The following is a 27,825-nucleotide window of genomic DNA, read 5'->3' on the forward strand; positions in this document are numbered from 1 at the left end:
GTAAGACTGTCTCAAAAACAAAACAGAACAAAAAACCCACAAAGACAAAATAAAGCAAGGAGATTTGGATGAGGCTAAGCCCTGGGTCCTGCACTAGCTGTAGGTAACCACACCACTGCATGAAACCTTAGGCAGCCCTGGTAATGCCCACTCGTGAAACCATCCACACAGGTGCTAATCAACTGCAGAGTACACACACTAACATAAACAGCAGCACACAATCATATTTGAGTCACGATGTTTTACTGTCCAAGAGACTGCTGTGGTCACAGGGATGACATCCTGGCCCCTCACTCCTCAGCACTCTGTGTGCCAACATAGTCCTGCAAAAGTGCCTGCACCTCTGCCCGTCGACTCATCTTGGTGGCCTTGCCCTGGAAGCGGCCTTTCTTCCCTGCTCCTTTGCCTTCCAAGACATCAGCCACCCTAGAGAAAGAAGAGATGGTTACGGAGATGGTCTGCGAAGCCAACAGCCAAGAGCAGTCCTCAGGCCTAGAGGAAGGGACTAGGTGATTTCTAGACATCAGAAGGCTGATGCAGGAGGACTGCAGTTTGGGGCAAGTCTCGGAGACTATTTAAGAAAACTGTCTATATTGGTACATACTTGAGAGGTGGTGACAGGAGGGTCAAAAGTCTGAAACTAGCCTGGGCTACGGGATAAAACCTTGTCTAAGAAAGAGGAGAAAGGGAGAGAGGGAGAAAGGGACTGTGTACAAGCCAAACCGGACTACAGGTCACCTGAGGCTTCCTGTTATGAGTCTCCATTATAAATAACTATGTTTTCCTTTGATGTTTCCAAGGAACACATAGTCCAAAGAGCCAATGATGACTGAAAATTCTAATGCCCAAAAGAACAGGAGTCATACACCTCTGAATATAATTAAAACAAGAAAATAAACCAGGCATGGTGGTCCATGCCCTTAATCCCAATACTTGGGAGGCAGATTATGAGTTCCAGGACAGCTAGGGCACACAAAGAAACACTGTCTCAAAAGGAAAAGAGAGAGAGAAAAAAAACTACTGGGCAGAACCAGCACAGTGGGCTGTGTTGCACAGAGGCAGAACTGGACAAGGGAAAGCAAACAGGCTCTTCGTGACTCTGAGCTCAAGGATAGAAACTAAACACAGGTACAGACACAATACCACATGTACATTCTTCATGCAGTGAGCTCCAGGTTCCCAGCTTTGGGAGCTGTCACCCATGCTGGGTTGGGCTTTGGTGACACAGCTATTTTTGCTCCTATAAGTAACCAAATGTGACTTTGCTGCTATCTGTACTTTGGTCTGGTTTGGGATCCTAATCTGGGGTGAGGAAACATTTGTTCCCAGCAACCCAAGAACAGTGTCAGACAAGACCTAGCATTAGGACTGTGGTTCTCAACCTGTGGGTCACAATCCCTCTGGGAGATGAACAACCCTTCCACAGGGTGGTACATCAGATATCCTGCTTATCGGACATTTATACTAAGATTCACAACAGTAGTAAAATTACAGTTATGAAGTAGCAACAAAATAATTTTATGGTTGGGGGTCACCACGACATGAGGAACTGTATTAAAGTATCTCACATTGGAGAGGTTGAGAACCACTGCTTAGGATTAAATTTTCTGTAAAAAAACAAAAAAAAGCCCTGAGTTTTTGTCTCCTTCTGCCCCTTTAACTGTGAGACCTCAAGTGCATGATTTAAGGTCCCTCATCTGTCCAACGAGGCTTGCCTGTGTCAGCCCACATCTGCTCAGCCTGCCTCACATGCCTCTCAAGGACATCACAGATGTGATGCCCTGCTAAGCAGCACAAGGCATCAGTGTGCCGGAAGTACACAACATCCCAACCTCACAGGAGCCACTCACATTACCTGGGCCCCAGGGTCTCCACAGCCTCTGCCGGGCCTGCCAGTAAGAAGAGTCCGGCACCTTTCTCGTCCCCCACGGTTAAGAACAAGAGGGTCTCCTAGAAGGCAAGACAAGGGGATGAACACACATGGGGTCAACGCCCCTAAGCCCTGTGTGAAGAACAGACAGTCCTCTAAGCCACAGAGATGTCACCAATGATGCCGCTGCCTTCCACCCTGGCATGCTGGGCCACCAGGCTTTATGAGAATGGCTAGGAGGTTGAAACTAAGAGGCCAAAGAAAGCCACCGACCATACCGAGTGGAAGACACCTCTCCTGTCTCTGCTGAACGGGACACCCTAGCCGCCATGGCCACTTCTTGCTGCTGCCTCTCTGCTCCTCCACACCTGAATGCCTCAAGCAGACTGTGGCCTGGCCCTGAAGCCTCTCACTGTCTTTAAGTAATGTGCTCTTCTGCCAGCTTTATCACTCCAAATTACAAATGCCGAAGACACGTGTCTCTCAGGCTGGAACAGGGCTCCATGAGACTCAGTGCTGTGTACTGACAGAATCACAGGCCCGAGCTTGACCCCAGGAGGCATTCTGTAAAGGGTGTAAAGTAAGGGCAAAAGAAACCTGGTCACCTCCTGTGAGGTGGACTATGAGGATCAGGAAAGGCAGGTGAGACTTGAGGAGGAGCCTTCAAAGGGTCTCACCAACCCGACATTCTCTCAGCACAGGGATCCAAGTGGCTTTCAAGTTTTCTTAACAACAGACATTGATCTCAGCAGAAATTGATCTCAGCTAAAGCTCGGAAAACAATCTGAATAAAATTTTTTCAACTCTTCATGTGTTAACCTGAAGGGACGGCTAAGCAAACTCCCTCATTCGTACCTCCCAGGGCCTCTACACAGTAGAGGATTCTCACGTTCCTCTTACCTCTGACCCAATCTCATTTGCGATGATATTCATGAATTCAGAATCGCCCTCTTTCCTACAACAAAGGACACAGACATGAGACGCAGGACAAAGTGGTGCTGTGACTCCTCAGGAGGCCAGGTTCCTCCTCTTGAGAACTCAGAGTTCTCATTGCTTCATGTTTGAGTGCACTAAGTCCCAAGCCCCTTAGCACAGAGAAGATGCCCTCAGCCTCAGCGGCTTCCCCAGATCTGTTAGATGGTGAGAGATGCCAGGAAGGAGCTAATGAAACCTACACAGCTACAGTAAAGATGCTACTCCCAAACCCAGAAGGCAGCAGCACCCTTCCTGGAGTCTGCTCAGCCTAGTAAACCAACCACTCAGCAACCCTCTGTGCACGGCACTGTGGGGTGAGGCTGAGACCTGGGCCTCTCATTTCTCACCTGTGTAGAGTGACCACACTTCCCCAGGCTGGGCTGCTCCTGAGGCTGTGGGCAGTGTGCACAGCCAGGTCTCTAAGGAGGTTCAGGTTGTTCTGAAATGGATACGAGAACTCAGACACATGGAAAAGATAACAGGTCACCATCATCGCTGCCCTCAAACCCTCTTGGAGAATCCACACATGGGCTCATCCCCACAGAACCAATCACCTTCTGCAGGAGCTTGGTGGCATTCTGGAGCTTTTTCACTGCTTCCACGTGATCCTCTGCTCCACACCTATAAGACAGCGGTTAACAGAGAATGGCCACCTGCCCAGGCCCTTCCACAGTTGGGGACAGAAATCAAGGATACCCTCCTTGCTGGGGTACCTTTCTCAAGATGGGAACAATTGAAGAGGTCCTTAGCAACTGGGAGGTATGATACAGGACTAAAACATTCTGTGGGCATCTGAGCTGCTGTCCAGAGCACCTGACCCTCAGGAGCAGGTCACTCTGTCTCTCCAGCAGGTGGAAATGGGAAGCAGGCCTTGGGAGCAAGTGGTAGGGCAGGGTAAGGCATACTTAAGTAGTGAGGTCAGGGCCTTTTCACTTCCATGACTTCGCTCCATCCACTTCAGGACCCGGTTCCCAGCCAGAAATATCAGGTTGCTTTTGTTCTTTTTCCCTTTCTCAGTACCCAGAATCTTAATGACCTACACCAAGAGGGTAACATACACATACACACACACACCACAGTAGGTCTTAGGACATAGAAGCAAGAGAGACCAGACCCCCTCTTTAGCTCTGAAGTAACAAAGGAGAGACTCACGTACCACCCCCAGCCTTGCTTCCCAATACCCCGTCCTCAAACACTCCATAGCCCTTCCTCACTTACCTGAAGGTCACTGAGATTGTTCACGTGCGTCCCACAGCACATGTTGGAATCAACACCCTCAATGGTAACAACTCGAATGGGCCCAGCATGATCATCGGGCAAACCCCGGCCCCTCACCTGGAACAGAGGGAAGGTAACAGGGCTGTCTGAAATTTGATGAGGAGCCCTTGGAGAGGCACTCTGTGGAAACTGCTGCCGGCTCTCTTCTCACCTGCTCCACCTCAGGGTCATCCAGGCTCAGCTCTCGAACACTCACAGGCAGCCGGTCTCTGATTTTCTGATTGACACTCTGTTCAATGGCAGCTACCTGCTCAGAGGTGACAGAAGGGCTATCCAACTCGATCACACTTCTGAGTCTCCCTAATTCCCTGCCAGAAAAAGAAGCACGGTCACAGCATGCTGGTTGTTCGTGAGGCATGCTCACTCTGAGCCTGAAGGTGCATGCCCGGAATCCTAATGCTTGGGGGATGGAGGGAGGGCTGGACTTTAAGGTCTCCTTTGAATACACAGTGAGTTCAGGTTCCCATAACAAAAGGGGGCCACACTTATCCGTAATGGCAGAACCATAGATTTTGCTCTGGGCTCTAAACTCTATATTCTTTCTCAATCAAAGAGAAGATGCCTGTCTCATCTTACGTTTCCCCTAAGAGACACTAAAACATCCATGATCCAGTCTTCAAGAGAAAACCGGCACCTTGAACAGTGTCCTTTCCTTTCCTGTCCTAACCCAGCACTGGGACCTATCACACCTTATGCCCCTACTCACCATGACGTTGTCTTTAGCCCGAAGAGAAGATCAGCAACCGCGGTGATGAGATGTTGCCCTGAACCAAGAGTAAGACAGGAGCAAAGTGAAAAGCCTAGGCACACATTTTATCATCTCAGAAACTCACTGAAGGCTGGACAGGCATTTTTACTGAAACCCATAAGGCCTGAAAATCTATCTCAGTGACAGAGTGCCTGCCTAGTAAGTATAACCTTAGTGCTTGCCTAATTCCCCAGCACTGAGAAAGGGGTGGGGGTGGGGCCACAGATAGATAGATAGATAGATAGATAGATAGATAGATAGTAGATAAATCCATTGATCAGCCTTACAATGCTACTTCACAATAACTTTCCAAGGCCTTTAAAGTATCTCTTCAGAAGCCGGGTCGGAGTTGGGAGTTCTGGTGTGTGGCATTCATTCATCTGACAAATGTTTACTGAACACCTACTACATGCAGAATGCAGAGCTTGACTTCCAAGGTGTGCCTGAACTCCTGACTGAGGAGAGGGAAGAAGACAGTAACAAAGGAAGAGGAAGAATTAAGCAGGAAGACATAAAGAACTATCAAAGCCTTGAGGAAGAAAAGAGGTGTGATGTGTACCAGTAGTCTGTTCCAAAAGATGGGTGCGGTGGGGGTGCAGCCAGCCAGCTGTGGGGTCCTGATGAGATAAGCACATATACACAAGCAGCCACAGCAGGTCTGTAGGCCTTGGTAATAGTTTTACACACAAGAACTAAAGGAAGATTTTAAAGATTTTTGAAGAGCAACGGAGTGAGGTGATCTCATTTTCTTTTTTTTTAAGTATTGTTGAGGCTGCTCTGTGACAGAGGGCTTAGCTAGCACATGAAGGTCCTGGGTTCAATCACCAGCAGTGCAAGGAATTAAAAGGATATGCTCTGTGGCATGAGGCACCGGATCTAGTCCTTACTATGAGGAAAAGAAAAGGCTGATTGGGCTGCTGTATGGGCACAGAGGAGCGGGGAGTAAGACTGCACGTGAGGAAACCAGCCAGAGGTCCACAGGGAAGATGGCAAGTGCTGGGACTGGGAAGACTGTGGTAGGTAAAAGTAGAAAGAGAACCGAGAAGTGGAGACAGTTTCTGACTCACTGTCTCCAGTGAGGCACCTGGAACGACCTGAGTGACTGAGGAAATGCTGACAAGATGCTGTGAGAAGACTGGGGAGATGCTGAAGACCAGCAGTATATGAAAGCAAGCGGGGAGAAGACGGTGACCCTTCCACTTCATTTTGGGGCATAATGAATTTGAAAACCTACAAGACATCCAGATAGAGACATTAAGTGGTACTACTCCTAACCAGCACTAACTGGGTAGGCATGGTATGATTATAATCCAGTATTCAAGTGGTAATTTGATCTACAGAATGAGTTTGGGGCCAACCAAGGCTACATGGGAAAATCTTGTCCCCACCCCCAAACCAAGAAAGAGCTGGTGAGACAGTTCAGTGATTAAGGATTTCCCTGTGACAACCTAAGATCAACCCCCAGGACCCATATGGTTGAAGGAAAGAATTGATCCCAAGTTGTCCCTGGCCTTCATAGGCATAATATGACATGTGCATCCCTCCCTCCCTGTCTGCCTGGATCAAAGCTGGTTCAAAGGATGTCGATTCCTAGAGAACTGAAACCCCAGCTCTGTCACCGGGGCACGGCTACCCACAGCCCATCTTCCTGGGTATCTCCGTCCTGTAGTCCTTTACCTGAATGCTGCTGCATGTGGTCAAACCTCCGCTCCCAGTCCACCCGGACCTGGACTTGACTCCCAGGGGACAGAGGTGTCTGCGTGAAGTGATCGGCCTGGGCCCCACGGCGGGTCACCCTCAGCACAGAGATGTCATTGATGGTTCCACGGTCATCAGGCTAAGGGAAAGAAGTCATCAACCTTGGGGCAGGGCTCACCCTACCTAGAGGAGAAAGCCTCTAAGGGAAGCTCTCAGAGACGCAGACCCAGAATCTGAGCTTCCTAGTGAAGGAAGGGAGGGCAATGTCAAATGAGGTGGGCCCACTTGATTCCATGACGGGAGTCTCTGTCCTCTATTTGAACACCTATATATGTTGTTTTTTAGGGTAGAATAGCAGAATTAAAGCAAAAGGAAATACACACTGAAGACTTTAGTAAAACTCATCAAAAGATCCTTAATCCTGATAGTTGGCACCTTAAATCAGTGATTCTCAGCCTATGGCTCATAACCCCTTGGAGGTTGTATGACCCTTTCACAGGGGTCATATATCGAATATCCTGCATATCAGATATTTACATCACAATACATAACAGCAAAAATTTGTTATGAAGTAGTAACAAAATAAATTTATGGGAGATGGAGAGACGGCTCAGTGGTTAAGAGCACTGACTGCTCTTCCAGAGGTCCTGAGTTCAGTTCCCAGCAACCATATGGTGGCTCACAACCATCTGTAATGGGATCTGATGCTCTCTTCTGGTGTGTCTGAAGACAATAACAGTGTACCCACTTACATGAAATAAATACATAAATATTTAAAAAAAAAAAAAAAAAAAAACTATAGTTGGGCAGCACCACAACAGCATTAGGAAGGTCTAAAGTGGTCTGAGTGTTCCTGCCTTTAACCACAAAGACATCAGCATTGGCACCAAAATTAGATTAAACAATATCCATTCATCATTTAGAAAAGTATCAAATGTCAGCTGCTACAAGCCATCTAAATAATATGTAGACAAGACACATAGATCACTCCACAGAAACCCAATTGAAAGAGACCTAATAGTCTGGGACATCAGGAGGACTGAAGGAAGTAATGTCGAACAGGAAAGGTTCTGGGCTAGCAGGATGGCTCACAGGTTAAAGGTACTTGCTGCCAAGCCTGATGATCTGAGTTAGATACCTGGGTCCTGAGTAGAAAAAGAAAACCAACTCCCAGAAGTCCTCTAAGACACACCCACACACACAAATAAAAGAATGAATAAATGTAATTTTAAAATAATAAAAATGAGAAGAGGCACTTTATAGACACTTGGGGGTAAGGAGTTTTCTTTAGCAGATTAGATGTCTGGTGTGGGAAAATAAACTGATAAAAATTAAACAAAAACTGGGACTTTCCCCCCATGGAATTCTTCTTTGCCTCAGATCCTCCACAGCACACTGATTTCCGGAATGGAGTCTATACCTTCCTAGACACCCCCTCAAAGCTCTCTTAACTAGCACGGATCACTGTTCCAAAGCTCTCTAGCTTGTCCTCGGCACACACAGCACTGCTTTGTTTACAGTTAGGTAGATTCAGTGATTCTTTCAGGCTTCACTGCCCTTGCTTATGCTATCAACCTGGCTGGTAAGACCCCTCCAACAATGCCCACTTTAGGTGTCACTATCTTTTTGTAAGCTGTAGCTGGGCTCTCCATCAGAGCACTGAGAGGTCTGCTCTGAAAGGCAATGCCCCTCTTCTGAACTCTCCGAGCAGCATCTTTGTCCCTGTAAAAACGCTTCATGCTGACTTCCATCTCAGGGTCTTTGCACAGCTATTCTACCTAACCGAAATATTTCTCTTGCCCCAGAAGAGCTGCACTGGTTCACCCCTTCCCTTCACAAACAACTACCCAATAGTCCAGAAGGCTCTTTACTGAGGATAGCGTTCCATCACTCTTTCCCTTTAGCGAGCTTATTTCTGGTGACATTATCATTTATACCTGGCATACAGGGTTGTCTGCAATAAGCACTCCACGTGTATTTAGAAGCACTATCTTGTTCAGTCGATCTTAAGTGCCTGAAATATGACATGCTGCATGTGTCTTATCTACAGAAGCATGTGCTGAATGAATAATGCAATGAACTAACGGCCCTCTGATTTACTAAGGCTGAGAAAGGGCGAGCGCATTTTCTGCAGGAGCGAATTGGAATGTGGGGGTTCCTGGGAGAGGGTCGGGCTGAGGCTGCTCCCAGTACCTGGCCCCCACCCTCGGGGAAAAGCAGCGTGTCTTCCAGAACCACTTGGAAACCGCTCAGCACTTCTTTCTTGCCGCTGGCGTCCGTCCGTAGCTCGGCAGGTTGACAGGAGACCACGGTGGTGGTGAACTGTGCAGAGGAGTGTGAGCATTATTCCTCTTACGCCGAGACTGGAGCCTGCATCCACCCTCCCTCCCGATGGCACCCTCGCTCTCAGGACCCTCGCCCACCCGTCCGCACCTCCCGCGCGTAGCTGTCGCGCTGACACAGGAACGCCATCGCAGTCTCCTAGGCCAGAGAGACCCGCGCGCGCAGGAAAGCTGGGCGGCGGACGGAGAGCGAAGAGGTACAAATTTATTGAAGCGCTACTGCGCTCAGCCTGAAGAGGTATGATTTGACCAAACTTACTAAAACTGCGAATTGTAGGTGTTCTGTGTCGTTTTGTCACCGTTTTGAGACTGAAAGACCACAAAACTAAACTCAAGCTCGAACTAAGACGTTCTTCAGCTCTTGGAGCCTTGTGATTTGGCCGGCAGCGGTGGAAATGAGAGGCTGGACACAAGGCATATTTGTTAATATTTTATTTAAAACCAATACCCATAATATTTTATTATGTAACTTTTTCAAAACTGAAGGGAAGAAATTCAACCCCAAAACCTCAGAAACCTATGATTTATGATAATTTGGATTTGGGGGTTGTTTTGTTCTGTTTTTTGAGACAGGGTTTCACTGTCTGTCTTGGAACTTGCATGCTAGACCAGGCTAGCCTCGAACTCACAGAGATCTTCCTGCCTCTGCCTTCGAAGTGCTGGGAATAAATGCGTTCGCCACAACTGCCCAATGATAATTTGGATGTTTTAAATATTTTATTTTTGAATTATGTGTATGTGTACCAAATTACAGGTGGTTGTGAGTCACCTGGTATAGGCACTGAGGACCAAACTCTCATTTTCTGAAAACAAACAAACAAAAAAACATCACTACATACTCTAGACCACAGAGGTACAGGAAGCTAAAGGTCCAGGGATGACAGGGACCTATCTGGGTGAGATGAAGCCTGTGTAACATCTTCCCACTGCAAAAGTGGCCAGAAGCTCTGGAGAAAGAAGGGACTTTCCACGGGGAGGGGAAAGTACAAGAAGGAAAGAGAAGGGTCATTCCTAGAATCTATTATAATCTCTTTCTTCTTTGGCCTCTGCTTTACCACATATAAACACATCTGAAAACCCACGCATCCCAAGCACAGATTCTAAGTCAAACCAGTGGGAAGTCAACAGCCTCACCATTCAGCTCCCCACCCCATCTGATGCAGGGCCACACTCAGGCGTCCAGGAGGAAGACCCACATGGAGAGGGACCCTTCAGAAAGAGCTTCTGGAAGAGGTCAGAGGTCTCTGTGGATCTTGATGCATTATGAAGTGGTTGAAGAAGACCCCATCCTAGCTTCTCAGCCTCCTCCCCAGGTCTGTGGTCACAGAAAGCTAGTCAGTTGTCAGAATCATCCTAGAAGGAGAAGACAAAGCACCTGTGGTTTCTATGGTGACCCCTCACAGACGCTGCTCATTCCCCCTGCTCTCCTAAAATCCTAAGTCATATCCCTTGGGAGGCTAACTTTGGGGAACGAGGCAAAGCACCTCAACGAACAGGGCTCTATTGTGCGGGCGTCATTTGTTTTGAGGGTTTCAGATGGTGTTGCTGCTCTAAAAAGCTGCAGGTACTCATCAGGGCCAGGTCTGTTCTAGGATGGGGAGGAAGAAGGGGGAGACTGAGAGAACACTCGACCTTGTGTCAAACTCAGACTTAGTTTACCATGCAGAGAACCACTGTGCACTAGAGAATGGAATACACACTCTTATGTTTGTGTTTGGTTTTCCTCCTGTTCCCTTTTGGAGCCTGGGTGTGGTGGGAAAGCACTCTTCCATTGAGCTGTATCCAGCTCTAATGTGTTATTTGTAAAGGCTAAAAGGAAACTGAAAGATCTAGGAAACGTAGTACTTACGTCCAGATCATCCATGGCAGGGGGAGGTCTCTTAGTGCTGACCTTGTTCAGAAGCTGATAGGAAAAGAGACAGTCACAAGAGAGGAGGGGTGAGGAAGGAGCAGTCTGAAGATTAGTAGAGATGTTATGACCACTTGCTGCTCTCTAAGAGGATCTGCCTTTGGTTCCCAGAACCCACCTAGTGGCTTACAAAACCTTGGACTGGGTATGTATGTTGGTACTTGCTTGCAAATACTAGAATTTAACAAATAGAGGCAGGAAGGTCAGGAGTTCAAGGCCAGACTCAGCTCACTAGCTAGGAAGTTCTTTGAGATCAACCTGGGCTTCATGAGACCCTGTCTCAAAAGCACCAGGGCCAGCCGGGTGTGGTGGTACTTGCCTTTAATCCCAACACTCAGGAGGCAGAGGCAGGCAGAGCTCTGTGAGCTTGAGGCCAGCCTGCTCTAGTGTTCCAGGACAACCAGGGCCACACAGAGAAGCTCTGCCTCAAAACAAAACAAAAGAAGGGGAAGGAGTGCAGAGCCTAGAGAGACAGCTCAATGGTTAAGAGCACTTACTGCTCTTACACTATAACCAAGTTCAGTTCCCAGCACCCACAGTTACTGCTCTCAGACTTCCTCACCTTCATGAACATGGCTCTCAGAAGCTCATTAAGGCACACATAGACACATGACAAAAAGATACCAAACAAACCAAGATGAAATAACTTTTAAAAAAATCCTAACTTAAAATGGGTGTCAGGCAGGAGAGATGGCTCAGTGGTTAAGAGCACTGACTGCTCTCCCAGAGGTCTTGAGTTCAATTCCCAACAACCACATGGTGGCTCACAACCATCTCTAAGGGGATCTGGTGCAACAGCAACCAGTGTATTCAGACAGCAACAGTGTATTCACATAAAGTAAATAAATACATCTTTTAAAAAAAAAGTGGATGTCACAGACTAATAATCCTAGCATTCACAAGGCTGAGGCAGGAGGATAGCAAGTTCAAGATCAGCTTATGCTACATAGGAAGACCTTGTCTCACAAAGAAAAAAAAATCAATTTAAACACACTCACCCTCCATGTCAATACAAGTCTGGGGTCTGTGAATCGTCTTACCATTTGAATTAAGGAGTTTCTGGTCTTTTAAAACCAAATCACACAAGAAAGGTGTTGTTTATGGGGAACCAGTGACTTGTGAGTTTTATACTGGTTAGTGTTAGACTCCTATGAACTTTTTTACCTTAGGGAAACCACCAATAATTATAGATGAGAATAAGAATTATAGAGTGTTGGGGAGGTTTTGTTACATTTTTTTTAATTATTTTATTTTATTTATTATAAGTATTCTGTAGCTGTCTTCAGACACATCAGAAGAGGGCATCAGATCCCATTCCAAATGGTTGTGAGCCACCATGTGGTTGCTGGGAATTGAACTCAGGACCTCTGGAAGAGCAGTCAGTGCTCTTAACCACTGAGCCATCTCTCTAGCCCTTTGTCACATTTTTTTATAGAATGCAGACACTAGTCTGCAAATAGGCTGTGTGAAATTTTACTAATATGGGCTGTCACGATGGCTCAATAAGAAGAGGCGGCTGCTGCCAAGCCTGATGACATGAGTTCAGTTCCTGGGACGTATATGTTGGAAATATATACTCCCAAGTATATATTTAAAAATATATATATATGAAATTAAAGACTCCCAAGACGTGTCTTCTGATCTCCACGTGTGTGTTATGGCTTGTGTGCATCTGCCCCTCCCAATAAACAAACAAGCAAACAAATAAAATGTTTTAAGTTGGGTTTGTTTGTTTATTGGTTTTCCAAGGCAGGGTTTCACTGGGTAGCCCAGGCCGTCCTAGAACTCACTCTGTAGTCAAGGTTGGCCTTGAACTCAGAGATCTGCCTGCCTCTGTCTCCTGCGTGCCAGCACTGCCCAGCTGTTTTGTTTGTTTGTTTTCTTATTTGTTTGTTTTAAGATGGCTCAAAAATAAGAGTACCTTCTAGTCTTCCAGCAGATTCAAGTTTTTTCTCCAACACCCACATCAGACAATTCACAACCACCTGTAACTCCAGGGGTCCAACACACATAAATAAAGATAATCCAAGGCAGGGTGGAACACACCTTTAATCCCAGCACTAGGAAGGCAGAAGTGAATCTCTGAGTTTGAGGCCAGTCTGGTCTACAGAGTTCCAGACCATTCCATAGCTAAGATCGTGTCTCAAAAATAAATAAATAACAAGTCTTTCATTTTTTCCTTTTCATTTCACTAGTACTAATTACTCTTGTTTCTGAAAAATACACAGTGAATCAAATAAACACCAGCCAGTGGCCTGCTGAGGGAGCTCCAGTGTCCCTGACTGGGCCTTGATAACTCCGCAGTGAGGATGTGCGCACACACACAGAATGAGTCAGATGGACAGCAGGTGCTGTGTTTCATACCTCTGCATAATGCTCCACCTGAGCCAGCTCCACCTCATCATCTCCTTCCCAGTCTCTCCAGTTATCGAAGTCCACGGAGAGCCACACAGGCTGTAATTGGAAGCACAGGTAAGAGATGGCCACAGCAGGGAGGGCAAGAGTGGGGCATGTGCATAGATGGGGACCTCTGAGGGAAAGGTCAGTGGGGTACAGTGCTCCCAACCTGCCCTCCAAGCTGCATCCACAAATGTTCACCAGAACCTACACGATGCTGAATACAATGCCATGAATACAGGGTCTGAAAAAGCAGAGTTCTGCCCTCCAAGTGCTGATGGTCGACACAAAGCAAGGACTCAACCAAGCAAGACTTCTGAGTTGCAGTGAGCTGGGAATTGAACCTGAGTCCTATGGAAGAGTAGCCACTGTTCTTAAAAACTTGGGTCTCTCTAGCCGGGTGTGGTGGCACATTCCTTTAAACCCAGTACTCAAGATGGCAGAGGTAGGTGGCTTTCCAAGTTGAGTTCTAGGACAGCCAGGCCTGTTACACAGAGAAACCCTATCTTGAGAAACCAAAAACCAAAGAGAGAGAGAAACTTCCCCTCCCCTCCTCAAAAAACAACAACAACAACAACAACAAAACTGGGTCATCTTTCCAGTCTCATAGTCTATAATAAAAATATTAAAATCATATTTATTTATTGGAAGGAGCATGTCACTTTACACAGAAATGAACGTCACATTTGTGGGGTTAGTTCTCTCCTTCCGGGATGTGGGACCTGGGCCTCAAACTCAGATCAGTAGTAAGGACCTTCCACTTCCGGGCCTTCTCACTTGCCCCATAACCTACATGTTTTTAATGTCAGCAACAAACAAAAAAATAATGAACGCCAGTAGCTAGTCAGAATAATTTTTAAGAATTATTTACTTCATCTTGTGTGTTTGAATGTTTTGCCTGCATGTGTGTATGTGTACCACATGGCCATGGAAGTCAGAAGGTGTTGGCCCACTGTGAACTGGAGTTACTGATGGTTGGGAGCCACCATTTGTGGGAACTGCCCGTTGAACTCAGGTTCTCTACAAGAGCAACCAATGCTCTTAACAAAGTCATAAGTCCAGCCCCTCAGAATCATTTTTTAACCGTGGGGGTGGGGGGACCAAAAACCAAGAAACAAAAAAAAACCCAAACTACTAAATAAATGTAAAAGGGAGATTCAACCAGCAGGTGGCCAACTTTTAGAGGAGCAGTTGATACCAAAGGGTCCTAAGATTGAGAGACAAAGTCAAGGTTATGTTTGACAGAGCATGCTGGGAATGATGGAAAGAGTGGCTTAGAAATGAAACAGAAAATATGCAACCAAGTCAGGCATGGTAATGCCTGTAATGTCAGTGTTCCGGAGGCTCAGGCAGAAGGAGGGAGAGTTCAAGGCCAGCCTGAGTAACAAAGAAAGAGCCTGACTCAAAAGCAAAAGCAAACGCAGACAAAAGCCTACTTCCCCCAACAAAGCCTGATGGATGGTGCCTAGACTAGGAGGAAATACATAAGATTCCAGAAGATTTGAGACCAAATACACAGGACCCAGAGGACTGACTCCTTCAGTAGTGACTGAAAAGAAGGCAGATACCATTCCAGATATAACTCTGATGCCTGGGGGCCCAGAGAGAGCACACGGATGAAGAGGGAGCGCAGCAGTAGACCACGCTCCACACACTTACCTTTATATCCTCCTTGGTGAGCCGAGGCCAGGCCACCTTCTCCTTCCATTTTCTCACAAAGCAAGTAATGGAGCGACCAGAGCGCTTATCCTGGGAGTCCTGTCAGACAGACAGCCTCATTTTTTTTTAGAGAATAAACTTCCAGTTTCCTTGCTTGGTCAGCCTTTCTGTCCAGATTTGACTGGCCTTACCCTGCCCTCACCTTGGAGTTCACCTTGGCATAGAACTCAATCTCGTTGTACAGTTCCACTCCATCACCATTCCTGCAGCTAAAGACACAGTAAAGAGAGAAATAGGAAGTGACGGGACAAGTTCTTGAGACCCCAGGAAGATAGGAACAGTCTTGGAGACCGGTCTACTACCTGAACACGATGCGGTGGTCCTCAATGAGTACACTGACGTCCGTGCTGTCCTCGACGCAAAACTCCATGAAAACATATTTGGGTCTGTCATACCACAGAGTCCGGGCAGGCTGCCTGAAGAGGTTGGAGGTGGGGCTTGGTAGGGGTGGGCAAGACTAAAGGCAATATGGAAAGGTGGGGGAGGAGACAATAGAGTCGCACTGAACGGGGGGGGGGGGGGGGGGGGGGGGGGTAGTGAGTGGAGAGTAAACCCAGAGAGACAAGGGAAGTGAGGAGTTAGGGAGTTCATTCACCCACAGTCAGAGACCTGGAGTCTGGGGCTCCGATGGGAATCAACAACTTCTACAAGATGTGGGGCAGGAGGAAATCTGCAGGAAAACGGGCAGGAATTATATAGGACCTGTACTATGATGGCCTGAAACTCACCGTTCCATGATGGCTCCAGCTGCCCCGTGGCTTTTGGAGTCCCAAGCAAAGGCCTCTATCTTTAGATCCTAGGAGGCCCCTAGCAGCTGCCTCTCCTTATATGGTAGGAGGAAGAGTTGAGAGGGCGGCAAAGGTGGCAAGTGATCTATCTGCACTCCAGAAGGACTCTGGGAGCGCTTACTACATCTCGGGTCTCCAGATATAAACAGATCAGGAATACAATACCTACCCTCTTTGTCCAGGGAAAGGGCTACTATAGGCAGGACATTACTTGTTCTCTGTTTCATTCACTTGTTCCTCCAACGCGAAGTACTCCAGTGTCTAATTCACAAAATGCTTTTAAGTCCAGAGGGGGCGGGCCCTCCCGAGATTGGAGGCGTGCGAGCCCCGCCCACCGCTCGTCCAAGCTTTCCTGTCAGAGCCCGTTGCCATGGCAGCAAGGGGGCGCAACTGACGTGCGGCAGCGTTTCCGGGAAGATGGCGACGGTGGAAGTGGCTACGGAGCTGGGAACTGTGGTGACCGCTGTCGAGCCTAAGGCGAAGGACGAGGAAGAAGAAGAGGAGCCGCTGCCACCATGCGAGACTGTGCGCTGGGCTCCTGTGGGGGCAGTGGCCGAGGCCAGTCCTGGGGCGGCGACGTTCTCGGAGGAGGCGGCAGCCGAAGATCCTGGAGCGGCTCCGGGCTCTCCTCCCGACGCGACTGTCCGCACGCTGAGGCGGCTGCAAGCCGAGCGGCGACAGCTTGATTCGGCCCTGCTGGCGCTGTCCTCGCACTTCGCGCAAGTGCAGTTCCGCCTGCGCCAGGTAGTGCGCGGGGCGCCGGCGGAGCAGCAGCGTCTCCTGCGCGAGCTTGAAGACTTTGCCTTCCGCGGCTGTCCTCACGTCCTAGGTTATGAGGGGCTGGAAGACCCTTGTGGCGGTGACGAAAGCGATGTGCTGCCGGGGGACCGGCCACGGGTGCGGGGCGAGGACCAGGTGAGTGTCTGTGGCTGGGTCCGGCTGAAGATGAAGATGATGCAGGCAGGGAGTTTGTGGGTGGTGATGCTGACACGGACCGAGGTAGAGAGGGTAAGGAGCGACCGAGCTGAAAGTATTATAGATACGTGTATACAAGATAGAGGAATGGAAATAGGAAGATGCAGAAAGACATTTGACGAGCATTGAAAAGGAATATTGAAAAGGCAGTGGGTAATGGAAGCTGTGCTGCCTCTACCTACCTTGCCCACGCCTTGAGGTACTTGAGTGTATTTGTGTCACACTCTCTACCCTGAGGTATACCTCCAGCCCTGAGCACTTGTTGATAGAATGATCATTGGAAACGGGAGAAATGGTAAATGAAAGGGAAGTGAATTGGAATCCATAAAAATGTTTAATTGATCCCCCTTGTTTTTTTTTTTTTTTTTTTTTTTTTTTTTTTTTGGCATATAGATAGGCTGTAATCTTTATGCTGTCTTAATCTTACTGAGAGGCTTGGTGAACAGACACCATCACCTTGGCAGTGGAAAGAAACACATCTGATTGTAAGGATGTCCTAACAATGTCTTCAGACTGCTCTGCCATCCTGCTTATTAACAGGGTGCTCTGAAAAGTTTCCTTTCAAACTTGGAATCTCTGGAAGCTGGAAGTTTTGAGACAGGCCACCTTTTCTTCTTCCTGCAGTTTGCAGTCTACATGTGGCTTTCTTCCCACTCAAAATGACTTAGCCAAGAAAACTTATTGGCAGGAGATATTGACTTATGCTGATCTGAACTGTTTCCAGTTCCTTCCTCCTCATACCCATATATCCTTGCACAAAGAGCAGTCAACCACTAGTCACCAGACTTAAAAAGTGGCCAGGCTCTGTCCAGTAGTGAGTGAACAACATGGAAGGTCCTGTGCAGATGTGACATTGTCTCTTTTGTGGCACAGTCTCTATTGTTTATTGTCATTTTCAGAGACAATGTCAGGGTAATGACAAAAAAACTGTGCTCTGCCAATTAAGCAGTTGTATTGTTAAGTACATACCATTGACATCTGAACGGGCAGTACCTGAGTGGAGGGCATCTTTGGGCAGAATAATGTACTTTTTCTGATTTGGAGGACAAACGGGATAGACAGTCTTGGGGGTGGAACCCAGGAACTTGCATGTTGTAGGCAAACACTCTGTCACCGATTAAGCCATGCCCTCAGCCCTTAAAATTATCATTATTGATTTTTTTAAAGTCAGGCTCTCTGGCCCAGAACTTGCTATAGAATGTGTGTGTGTGTTTGTGTGTGTGTGTGTGTGTGTGTGTATACACAAGCACAGTGCTTGTGTCGCAGCCTGCATGTGGAGGTCAGAGGACAACTTTCAGGAGTTAGTTCTCTCCTTAGAATGTGAGTTCTAGACATCAAACATAAGCCTTCAGACTTGGTGTGATTTCTCATCTTCCTGCCGCCACCTTCTGGATGCTGGGACTATAAGCACATGGGCCATCCCCAGTTATTCAGTGCTTGGATTTGAACCCAGCATCTAGAGCATGCTAGGCAGGCACACTACCAAGTTAGCTATCTCTCCAGTCTCTCAAAATTACCTTCAACTTTAAAAAAAAATAATTTTATTATTTATGAGTACATGGTAGCTGTCTTCAGATACACCAGAAAAGGACATCAGATCTCATTACAGATGGTTGTGAGCCACCATGTGGTTGCTGGGATTTGAACTCAGTACTGCTCTGGAAGAGCAGTCAGTGCTCTTAACCACTGAGCCATCTCTCCAGACCAATTACCTTCAACTTTATCTCAATGTGTACTGGACATTAAACCTATTATTTTCTGCCTTGCCCCAGCACTTACTGGTCTTGCTGATAAATTTGTTTGCATAATTCCAGTAAATATGCTGTAATGATGACAGTGAGTGTCAGACTTTGGCAGGTGTAGTCATGGAAACAAATCAGGATTTATAGGTGGTTTCTTCCTCGGCTTCACAAAGGGATGACAAAGATAGATTATGTCTTTGTTTCTTTCTGTTTTGGCTAGTTAGACAATTTCTCCCAGTTCATTATTTGGAATTTATTGTTCTGTACCAAATTTAGTCCAAAAACATGTAAGACATATGTAATGAGGTCTGGAGAGATGGCTCAGTGGTTGAGAGCAGGCTGCTCTTGCAGAGGTCCCAGGTTTGATTCCCAGCATCTACGTGGCAGCTCACAACTGTCTATATGTCCTGTTTACATGATTGGAGCCCTCTTCTAGCCTCTGTGGGCACCAGGCACTCATGTCATGCACAGATGTGCATGTGGGCAAATCATCCATAACATAAGATAAAATTTTAGAGATATTTTATAAGGAAAAAAAATACATCCTGAGAGTTCACCCCATACTGAGCACAGGTGTACAGATCAAAAGTCAGAGCCCTGTAGGAGTTTGTAGATTAGCAGAGACAGGTCCTAAACAAACACTATGATGACTAAGTGTACACAGAAAGGAAGAAATGACTTGTTCTTCCTGGAGAAAACCGGGGAAAGCTTTCAGTGGCAGCCTAGTTACTAGCTGAGACAAAGAATGGGGTTCTGAGAGCGGCAGCACCCAGGAAAGACTGGAGAAGAACATCCTGAGGCCACTCATGTTCAACAAAGCTAAAGGGGATTGCTCTTTAAGAAGTTAAATGAAAACATAATTATTTGTTTTTTGCCTTTTCTCTCTCCTCCTACATTGCTTCTTGAGGGCTTGGTAAGTACCACTTTAAGGCTAACTTTAATACTGTGTAGATTAAAACTGCAGCCTTACGCCTGTGAGTGGTTTAGTGCTTCTGCTCCTTTTTTGTTTTGTTTTTTGGTTGGTTGGTTGGTTGGTTGGTTGGTTGGTCGGTTGGTTGGTCGGTCGGTCGGTTGGTTGGTTGGTTGGTTGGTCAGTGGTGGTTGTTAAGATAGAGTCTGTATGTATAGCCAGGCTAGCCTGAAACTCACTGAGGAGTACAAGTGTGCACATCACATCTGGCTTGCTTTTTGTTTTGTTTTTGTACTCAAAAGATGAAGGAAGACCCAGTATGTAAGAATTTGTTGGCAAGACTTGATCCCTGTAAAGAACATTTAATAACATAAAGGAAGGTATCTGGCAGTGTGAAAGGGGTTGTTCTCAGAGAAATTTACCCCACACATACACCCACGCACCACACTGTTAATGTTCCATCCCTGTGACTTGGCTTCTATATTTCTGTACCTTGGGTACTTACATTTCATTGTTTCCCATTTTACAGAAATAGCTATAACCTTTCCAAGTAACTTTGAAATTTCATAAAACTAGTTGATTTCTATATATGTAAAGCCTTTCTTTATACTGAGACCCCAGGCCTTGCCTTTTGAGACAGAGTCCCTTGTAAAACTCACCCTCAAACTAGCTATCTAGCTCATGCTGGACATGATGTGATGTTGATCCCCAGGTCTTCACAAGGCACCATCCCTGACTCATTCCCCAAGACAGTTGTGCAAAAATTGGTTTACACAGAGCAGTGAGGAGTTATGCTGTGTCGATTGGCCATGCTAGATGCCTTTGACTCCTGGAGACCATCTTACCTAAAGTTGTCTCTCTCCTATCTAGACCTTTGAAAAACAACAAACATATTAGCAAAAGGCTTTGTCGTGTTTGCATCGTGCTGGAAATGAAAACACAGATATAATCAGTTGTCCTGGGTGAAGTACACTGTTACTGCTGAACCTGCCTTGTCTGTCTGTTGTTTTGTTGAAGGTTTATTTATATATTTCCCTGGTCATTATTGGCCTGAGAGTCTTAAAGTACCTTAGGTTTCTCTTTTCTGTAAAATAAACCCAAGCGTTTTTCTCATCACAGAGTGAACAGGAAAAACGGGAGCGCCTAGAAACCCAGAGGGAGAAGCAGAAAGAATTGATTCTGCAGCTCAAGACCCAGCTTGATGACCTGGAAACATTTGCTTATCAGGAGGGTAGTTATGACTCCTTGCCACAATCTGTGGTCTTGGAAAGACAGCGGGTGAGCAGACCTCAGACTCAGCCATTTCTCATCTTAATATGTCCCTGCTGGTGGTATTCCAGCACAGCCTCTCCCCAGTGCACTTCTCTATAGCCTTTCCGGGAACTCAGGGTCCAAATCAAAGGGAAAGTTTACTACTTCCTGAAACCACTCTTGCTCCCTTCCTTCCAAAGTTCCCCTCTGTCATTTGTTTTCATCAATTAAAAAATATGAGAAATCGGGCTGGAGAGATGGCTCAGCGCTTAAGAACACTGCTCTTCCTCCACAGGTTCTGAGTTCAATTCCCAGCAACTACATGGTGGCTCACAACCATCTGTAATGGGATCTGATACCCAGCACCCACATGGGAACCCATTTCTGGTCCTGTGACAGTGCCAGAGTTCTTAACTGCTGAGTCCTCTCTCCAGCCCAAATCTGAGGCTATTGGATCTTTAGACACTTTGGATCGTTTGCACTTCTACTGGGTGAAAGCTTACTGGCCTGTTAAATTCACAGTGCATGAGAGGTACCATTTCTGACCCAAAGGAATTAGATGTTCTTTTTTTGTTGTTGTTGTTTTATTTTGTTTTGTTTTTGAAACAGGCCTCATATAGCCTAGGCTGGCCTCTTGTTATGTAATCAAGCATGACCTTGAACTTGTGATCCTCCGGCCAATTGTTTAGACGACAGGTGTTCATCTTCCCACCTGGTTTATATGGTACCAGAGAGCATGTACCCAGGTTTTTATTCATGCTAGGCAAGCACTCTGAAAACAACTTCATTCCTAGCCCTGAACTGAGGATTCTTGTTACTCTGGAAGGAGAAGAGAATCTGTGTCCCCATCTTCTTTCTTATTAAATTATTGTGTGAGTGTGTATGCACATGTGCACAGCACACATTCTCTTGACCTTTATGTGGGCTCTGGGGTCTAACTTAGGTCTCTAGGCTTACATAGCAGACACTTTATCTGCTGAGCCATCTCTCAGGCCGTGTCGTAATCAGCAGCAGCATGAGTTTCTTCTGAAAGGGGAGGTCTGTGCGGGTTTTATTTATCTTTGAGCACAGTAGCCTTGTCAAGATTTTCCTCCCTTGTCCTCTGCCTGAGAACCTTGAAGGGTACAATCATTGCTGTGTCTTGATAGGTGATCATCGATGAGTTAATAAAGAAACTGGACATGAATCTGAATGAGGACATCAGTTCCCTGTCCACCGAGGAGCTTCGTCAACGAGTAGATGCAGCAGTTGCTCAGATTGTTAACCCAGCTCGGGTGAAGGAACAGTTGGTCGAACAGCTGAAAACCCAGATCCGGGACCTTGAGATGTTCATCAGCTTCATCCAAGGTCAGAGAGCATCTGGGAGGAAGAATTGAAGACAGTGTGGTAGTTCTGTGTGGCCTGAGAACTCATATCTAAGGGGCCAGTTCCCACATTGTTTAAGAGACTTGAAATGGGTATGATGGTGCATGCCTTTAATCCTTGAATTTCGAGAGGCAGAGGCTTGCAGATCTGAGTTATAGGCCAGCCTGTTATATAGCATGAGTTCCAGGCGGCCTACGGAGTGAGACCTCTCATGTATGCCATGGTAGGATGGAAAGAACATGATCTGAAGGTCTTTCAGGTCCACTGCTGGTCATGGCCTTGCACAGATTCCTACCTGCTTAGTCTTACTGGGGATGATTCATTTCTCATTTACTAAGCAAATATTACTGAGCCAACTATGCTGTACCAGACATCATAGAGTAAATCGCAATAATTTATAAAATTCTGATCATATAGTAGACACTATTAACTACTCTTTTCCCTTTAAAAGTCTACTGTGAAGGGGATAAATGCATGTCTTGTTTTTGTAACTTCTGATGATAGATGAGGTGGGAAGCCCTCTGCAGACTGGTGGGCATTGTGAGTGCAAAGCCAGCGGGAAGGCAGGAATGGGCGCCGGAGCAGGCAGCAACACACTGCCCCCAGGACCCGGCAAAGGTAAGTACACCTCCTAGAATGCACAGGCTACAAAAGCAGAAGGGGGGAAGGTGGAAGCGGGAGAATTGAGAGTTCAAAGCCAATCTAGACTACATACCGAGAGCCTGTGTGGCAAAGAGAGCGGATAGTGAGATTGGCTCAGCAGGTGTTGGTACTTGCTGCCAAGCCTGGGGATGGGAGTTGGAGCCTCAGGACCTACATGGAAGAAGGAGAGAACTGACTCCCTCTGGTTTTCCTCTGACCTTATGAACATTTGCACACATGCATGTACACACACACAAATATTAAAATTAATGATTGCTTGGGTCTTGGGGAGAAATGGGAGAGAAGAAATGACCAGATCTAGGAGATGTGGCTAGTACACACCTAGTGTAAATGGGTCCCTAGAGCCCTGGGTTTAATCCTGAGCTAAAAAAAAAAAAAAAAAAAGAAGCAGCAGCAGCTGAGCTTGTTGGCATTCACCTGTGATCTTACCACTTCAGAAAGTGAGGCGGGAGGAGGCAGAGGATAGTTTGAGGCCAATCTGGACATGGTGTGCCTGGCTGAAGTCCCAGCAATAGAGAAGCTGAGGGATGAGGAGTGCCATGGTAGCAAGCTCCTGTTTGAACAGTCAGCAGCCTGAACTGTACATCACAAATGGATGAGCTACACGGCATCTCAGTTATAGCTGCTATTACCAGCTGAAAATAAGCTACACCCTTGCCTCCACGTGACACCTGTACTGTGGCTCAGAGGCAGGGCTTGCTCACAGCTTGTGATTTGTTGAATGTCCTGTGTCATTTTGACCTCTTTCTAATGAGTCACTGTTTTCTAAGCAGCGAAGGCAGAAGACACCAAGAGAGCCCGGGAGACGGGGCTGCACCTGATGCGCCGAGCGCTGGCTGTGCTCCAGATCTTCGCTGTTAGCCAGCTGGGCTGTGCCACTGGCCAGATCCCCCAAACCCTGTGGCAGAGGGGCCAGGCAGACAGAGACTACTCCCCCTTACTGAAGAGACTGGAAGTGTCGGTGGACAGAGTAAAGCAGCTGGCCTTGAGACATCAACCACATGACCATGTCATCACTTCGGCCAACCTCCAGGACCTCTCTCTGGGAGGCAAGGACGAGCTGACCATGGCTGTGCGGAAGGAGCTGACAGTGGCTGTGAGGGACCTGTTGGCCCACGGACTATATGCCTCCTCCTCTGGGATGAGCCTTGTCATGGCCCCCATTGCTTGTTTGTTGCCAGTTTTCTCCTCAGCCCCTGAGACCATGCACCCCTGGGAGCTCTTTGTAAAGTACTATCATGCCAAGAATGGCCGTGCGTATGTGGAATCCCCAGCCCGGAAGCTCTCACAGTCCTTCGCTCTGCCTATAGTGGGTGATGCTGCTGTGAACCCCAAACAGAGCCTTCTGACAGCCATCCACCTGGTGCTGACAGAGCATGACCCCTTCAAGCGCAGCGCCGACTCGGAGCTGAAGGCGCTGGTGTGCATGGCACTGAATGAGCAGCGCCTGGTGTCCTGGGTGAACCTCATCTGCAAGTCAGGGTCACTCATCGAGCCCCATTACCAGCCCTGGAGCTACATGGCCCACACAGGTTTTGAGAGTGCCCTCAACCTGCTCAGCCGCCTCAGCAGCCTCAAGTTCAGTCTCCCTGTAGATTTGGCCGTGCGCCAGCTCAAGAACATCAAAGATGCCTTTTGATAAGAATGCCTAGCCTTAGACCCCAAACACCTTGCTCTGAAGAGGTAGATGTCCTAGCATTGTAGATTAAAAGCCAGGGAGTCAGAGACCGTTTTTTGACCCTTTTCAGGTGGTCAGCTAATGGAAGCAAAGGCTGCTTTTCTCTTAGAATTTTAGAAAGAGGTGCCAGAGTCTCTCATCAGAGATAGTGTGGGGCCAGAGAGAAGGTTCGCCAGGTAAAGGTGCTACCACACCTGGCGATCTGGGTGGTACAAGGAGAGAACAGACTTCCCACTAACTGTCTCTTACCTCCACACAGACCTGAGGAACATGTGACTCCCTGCCCAAACACAAGTAAATGTAATAATAAAATCCAAAAAGTAAACCGTATCAGGACTAGAGGTGTGGCTCCATGGTACGGTGCAGGCAAAGTATGCACAGCTGCTCTGCAGATATAAAAAGCAATCAGAAGCTGATCCTAGCCTAACACAGTATGCCTGGCCCACTGTTGGAGCCTGTGGTAACGAATTCAGTTACCACACAGCTAATGCCCAACTCCCCGTGCCATGCCTGATTTTTAGAAAATGTAGGTTGTGCACACCCTTCTCTTCATGGCAGCAACTTGCTGTATGAGGGGTTCTGGAAGACACTGACCTTGAGGCTCCTGCTAGTCAAGTTAGGAACAGTCTTCCTTTTATCAGAAGCAGCTTTGAAAGCCCTAGGGGGTAGAACTGTAATTCAATTATGAATTCTGATTCCCCTTTGTTCTGAGGGAGTTTTAATATGAGTCTAAGATGAGAATGGAAGTCTCCCTGCTGAGGTAATTCTCACATTCAGTCAGCACTCCTCTAGTTATAAAGAATGGTAGCTGATGCCCTGTGCTATTTCGGGACTGACTGTCTCTCCCTGTCAGTCAAGAGCACACAGCACTCGTGATGAGTGCCACAGTGGCTGGAGGTTTGGTCTTGCAGTGTGCACAGTGGCAGGGCCTGCAACACTGAAGGTGACTCCCTCACTTTACCTTGTTTAGCAGTGTGTCAGTTAAGATGCATCATTGACACTTAGTGTTTCCCAAGAAGCAGGACAATGTTGGGGCTTGGAATGCAGCTCAGTGGTAGAGAGTTTGCCCGGTAATCCTTAGCACCAACCCTAGGAGAAAATGAATAATGATATTATCTGTGATTGGTAATAAAGTTTCAGCATTTTGTGTAGTTTCAGTATTTTGTGTAGCTTCTTTGCAAAGCCCATAGCTCCTCCCCACTTTCTAGGTCTCTCTAGTCCTATCAACCATGTAATCTAGATATTTATTTAGAAACTGTCTACTTCCTCTCTGCCCTGGATTGGGTCAGGACTTGGTGGCAGTCTGGTATACATTTTGAGTATGTATTGTTTTTGTCTGGTCTTGGTCATCTTTGTCCATCTTTTGCAGCTATATAGTACCAGCACTGCAGTGAACAGCGTTATACATGCTGTTTCTCATAATTGGTACTGTTAGGTCCACTCGTGAGGCTGTCAGTGTTTGGGTGGATAAGAACTAGAATGGCCATCCAGCATATACCTCTGTATTGTCTTTTAACTTAAGTTTGCATGTGTATGGTGGGGGCAGGGATCGTGAGTTCCATGGCTCCTATGCGGTTAGTTTCTCCATCGTTCTGTGGGCTCCAGGAACTGAACTCACATCACTACACTGTGGGATGTGGACACAGCAGGCTCCCATGAGTGGACAGCTCTCTGTGCAAAGAATGGACTCTGGAACTGACAGCGTTCAGAGTGGACTGCCACTGGGCTGTGATGGTGTACACCTTTAATCCCAGCACTTGGGAGGCAGAAGCAGGCAGAACTCTGAGTTCAAGACCAGCCTGGTCTACAGAGTGTGCGTTCTAGGACAGCCAAGGTTACACAGAGAAACCCAGTCTTAAAAACCCTAACTCAAGAAAAAACAAAACAAACAGAAAGCATATTCTTAAATCCTCTGGAAGAGAAACGAGTGTTCTTAACTGTAGCACTCCATAGTACTCCAGCCTCTTAGGGTTTTTTTTTTTTTTGTGTGTGTGTGTGTTTTTGAGACAGAAACTATGTTGTCGTAGAGCTCCATATGTAGACCAGGCTGGCCTTGAACTCAGTGATCCTCCTGCCTCTGTATGCAGGAGGTTTGTGCCACTAGGAGAGGCCTTGTGTTTTTGAGGCAGTCTTCTGTAGCCTCTGCTGGTCTTAAACTCATTTTGTAGCTGAAGATGACCTTGGACTTCTCTGATCCTCCTTTTACCGCCTCCTGCTAGGATTATAGTCATGGACCACAACTCAACACGGATCCTTTTGCTGAGCTACATAATAGTGAGTCAAAGACATCTCCTTTTGGCTCTCTCTAGTGCTTCACACTTGGTGTTCTCCAATGCAGTAGGCCTGGTGTGACACTTGTCAGTCAGAAGGCAGCCTTCTGGGGATCTCAGTATGAACCTGCAGGCTCACACCATGGAAGCCATGATGTACAGGGAAGTTGATGTGCAGACAGACATCAAGCCAGGCAGGAGGAAGAGGCCGAGCCTTGTAGTCAGCTGCTCCTTGATAAACAGTTCATTCATCAAAACTGCTGGGTGGCGGCTGGGGAGATAACACAGTGCTTAAGAGCATTGGCTGCTCTTCCAGAGATATCTGAGTTCAATTCCCAACACCCACATAGTGGCTACCAACCGTATGTAACTGCAGGGTCGGAATCTGATGCCCTTTTCTGACCTGCATGTAGACATGAATGAGGTACACAGGCATACATTTAGGCAAAACACGATATACATGAAATTAAAAGTTTTTTTAAAGATTTTTTTATTTCATGTATGTGAGTGCACTGCAGCTGTCTTCAGACACACCAGAAAGAGGGCATCAAATCCCATTACAGATGGTTATGAGACACCATGTGGTTGCTGGGAATTGAACTCAGGAAGAGCAGTCAGCGTTCTTAACTACTGAGCCATATCTCCAGCCTTAAAAAAAAAAAAGTTTTAAAATGTTTTTAAAAACTAGTAGTAGGTAGGAGAGAGCCTGGTGAAATGTATTCTAGAATTAGTGCGAAAGGGAGGCTGATCTGTTCATCACCTATGCTTCCTTCTGCTTCAGAAAATATTTTCCTTGCAGCCAGGCATGGTGGCCCATGCCTGGAATCACAGATGGAAGAGGCTGAGGCAGGAGGACTGCTATGAGTCTAAGTGCAGCTTGGGGTACACGGTTTAAGATATATATATATATATCTTAAACCATTTTAGTTGGGTATAGAAATGTAAGTCTAAGCTAGGAGTGGTGGTTCACACCTGTAATTCCAGGACTCATAAGACTAAGGCAGGAGGATCACTGAAAGCGGGATTCCAGCCGAAGCTGCAATGTGACTTCAGGCCAGTTTTAGCTACAGAGTAGGACCTTGTCTCAGAGATTAGTAAGTGCTAGCCAAATGGCTTAGAGGCATAGACCACATACTGCTCTTCCAGCAAAGCTCAGTTCTTTTCCTATAGTACCCACATCAAATGATACACCACAGCCAGTAACTCCAGCTGCGGGAGATCCAATGTTTGTGGCCTCTGAGAGCACC

General features: G+C 47.0%; 3 protein-coding genes across 4 annotated transcripts; 1 reads left to right on the top strand and 2 right to left on the bottom strand.

The window, feature by feature from the left end:
* Positions 1–238: 238 nt before the first annotated feature.
* LOC308425083 (alanyl-tRNA editing protein Aarsd1) lies at positions 239–9,087 on the bottom strand. The gene is made up of 12 exons (XM_080922285.1): positions 9,003–9,087; positions 8,763–8,891; positions 6,549–6,708; positions 4,830–4,887; positions 4,275–4,431; positions 4,064–4,180; positions 3,751–3,881; positions 3,400–3,466; positions 3,193–3,284; positions 2,771–2,825; positions 1,856–1,950; positions 239–426 (listed from the first exon to the last, which is right to left on the bottom strand). The coding sequence occupies exons 1-12, from the start codon at positions 9,039–9,041 to the stop codon at positions 291–293; spliced, it is 1,236 nt and encodes a 411-aa protein (XP_080778411.1). The 5' UTR covers positions 9,042–9,087; the 3' UTR covers positions 239–290.
* A 240-nt stretch (positions 9,088–9,327) lies between these two features.
* PTGES3L (prostaglandin E synthase 3 like) lies at positions 9,328–15,817 on the bottom strand. Its single transcript, XM_080922286.1, has 7 exons — positions 15,665–15,817; positions 15,239–15,352; positions 15,079–15,145; positions 14,877–14,975; positions 13,185–13,274; positions 10,761–10,814; positions 9,328–10,264 (listed from the first exon to the last, which is right to left on the bottom strand). The coding sequence occupies exons 1-7, from the start codon at positions 15,670–15,672 to the stop codon at positions 10,247–10,249; spliced, it is 450 nt and encodes a 149-aa protein (XP_080778412.1). The 5' UTR covers positions 15,673–15,817; the 3' UTR covers positions 9,328–10,246.
* Positions 15,818–16,141: 324 nt separating this feature from the next.
* On the top strand, positions 16,142–25,384 carry RUNDC1 (RUN domain containing 1; the record flags this gene model as incomplete). 2 transcript variants are annotated; one of them, XM_080923834.1, is made up of 5 exons in its annotated part: positions 16,142–16,639; positions 20,471–20,629; positions 21,751–21,949; positions 22,472–22,585; positions 23,401–25,384. In XM_080923834.1, the coding sequence occupies 5 exons, from the start codon at positions 16,142–16,144 to the stop codon at positions 24,267–24,269; spliced, it is 1,839 nt and encodes a 612-aa protein (XP_080779960.1). In that variant the 3' UTR covers positions 24,270–25,384. The 2 variants fall into 2 exon arrangements, with proteins under 2 accessions (XP_080779960.1, XP_080779961.1); XM_080923835.1 differs by having other exon boundaries at positions 23,404–25,384.
* Positions 25,385–27,825: the final 2,441 nt, after the last annotated feature.

This window comes from Micromys minutus, assembly GCF_963924665.1.
Source record: "Micromys minutus genome assembly, chromosome: 10".
Classification (NCBI taxonomy): domain Eukaryota; kingdom Metazoa; phylum Chordata; class Mammalia; order Rodentia; family Muridae; genus Micromys; species Micromys minutus.

Bases quoted from the DNA above. Each gene is read 5' to 3' on its own strand.
- PTGES3L (XM_080922286.1), bottom strand. The intron at 13,275-14,876 runs GTAAGTGTGTGG...TTCCAATTACAG, and splicing joins TCACCAAGGAGGATATAAAG to CCTGTGTGGCTCTCCGTGGA. The intron at 10,815-13,184 runs GTATGAAACACA...TTTTCCTATCAG, and splicing joins AGGTGGAGCATTATGCAGAG to CTTCTGAACAAGGTCAGCAC.
- LOC308425083 (XM_080922285.1), bottom strand. From the start codon at position 9,041: ATGGCGTTCCTGTGTCAGCGCGACAGCTACGCGCGGGAG. The intron at 4,888-6,548 runs GTAAAGGACTAC...CTCTTGGTTCAG, and splicing joins CCACATGCAGCAGCATTCAG to GGCAACATCTCATCACCGCG. The intron at 1,951-2,770 runs GTAAGAGGAACG...CTTGCCTTCTAG, and splicing joins CAAATGAGATTGGGTCAGAG to GAGACCCTCTTGTTCTTAAC.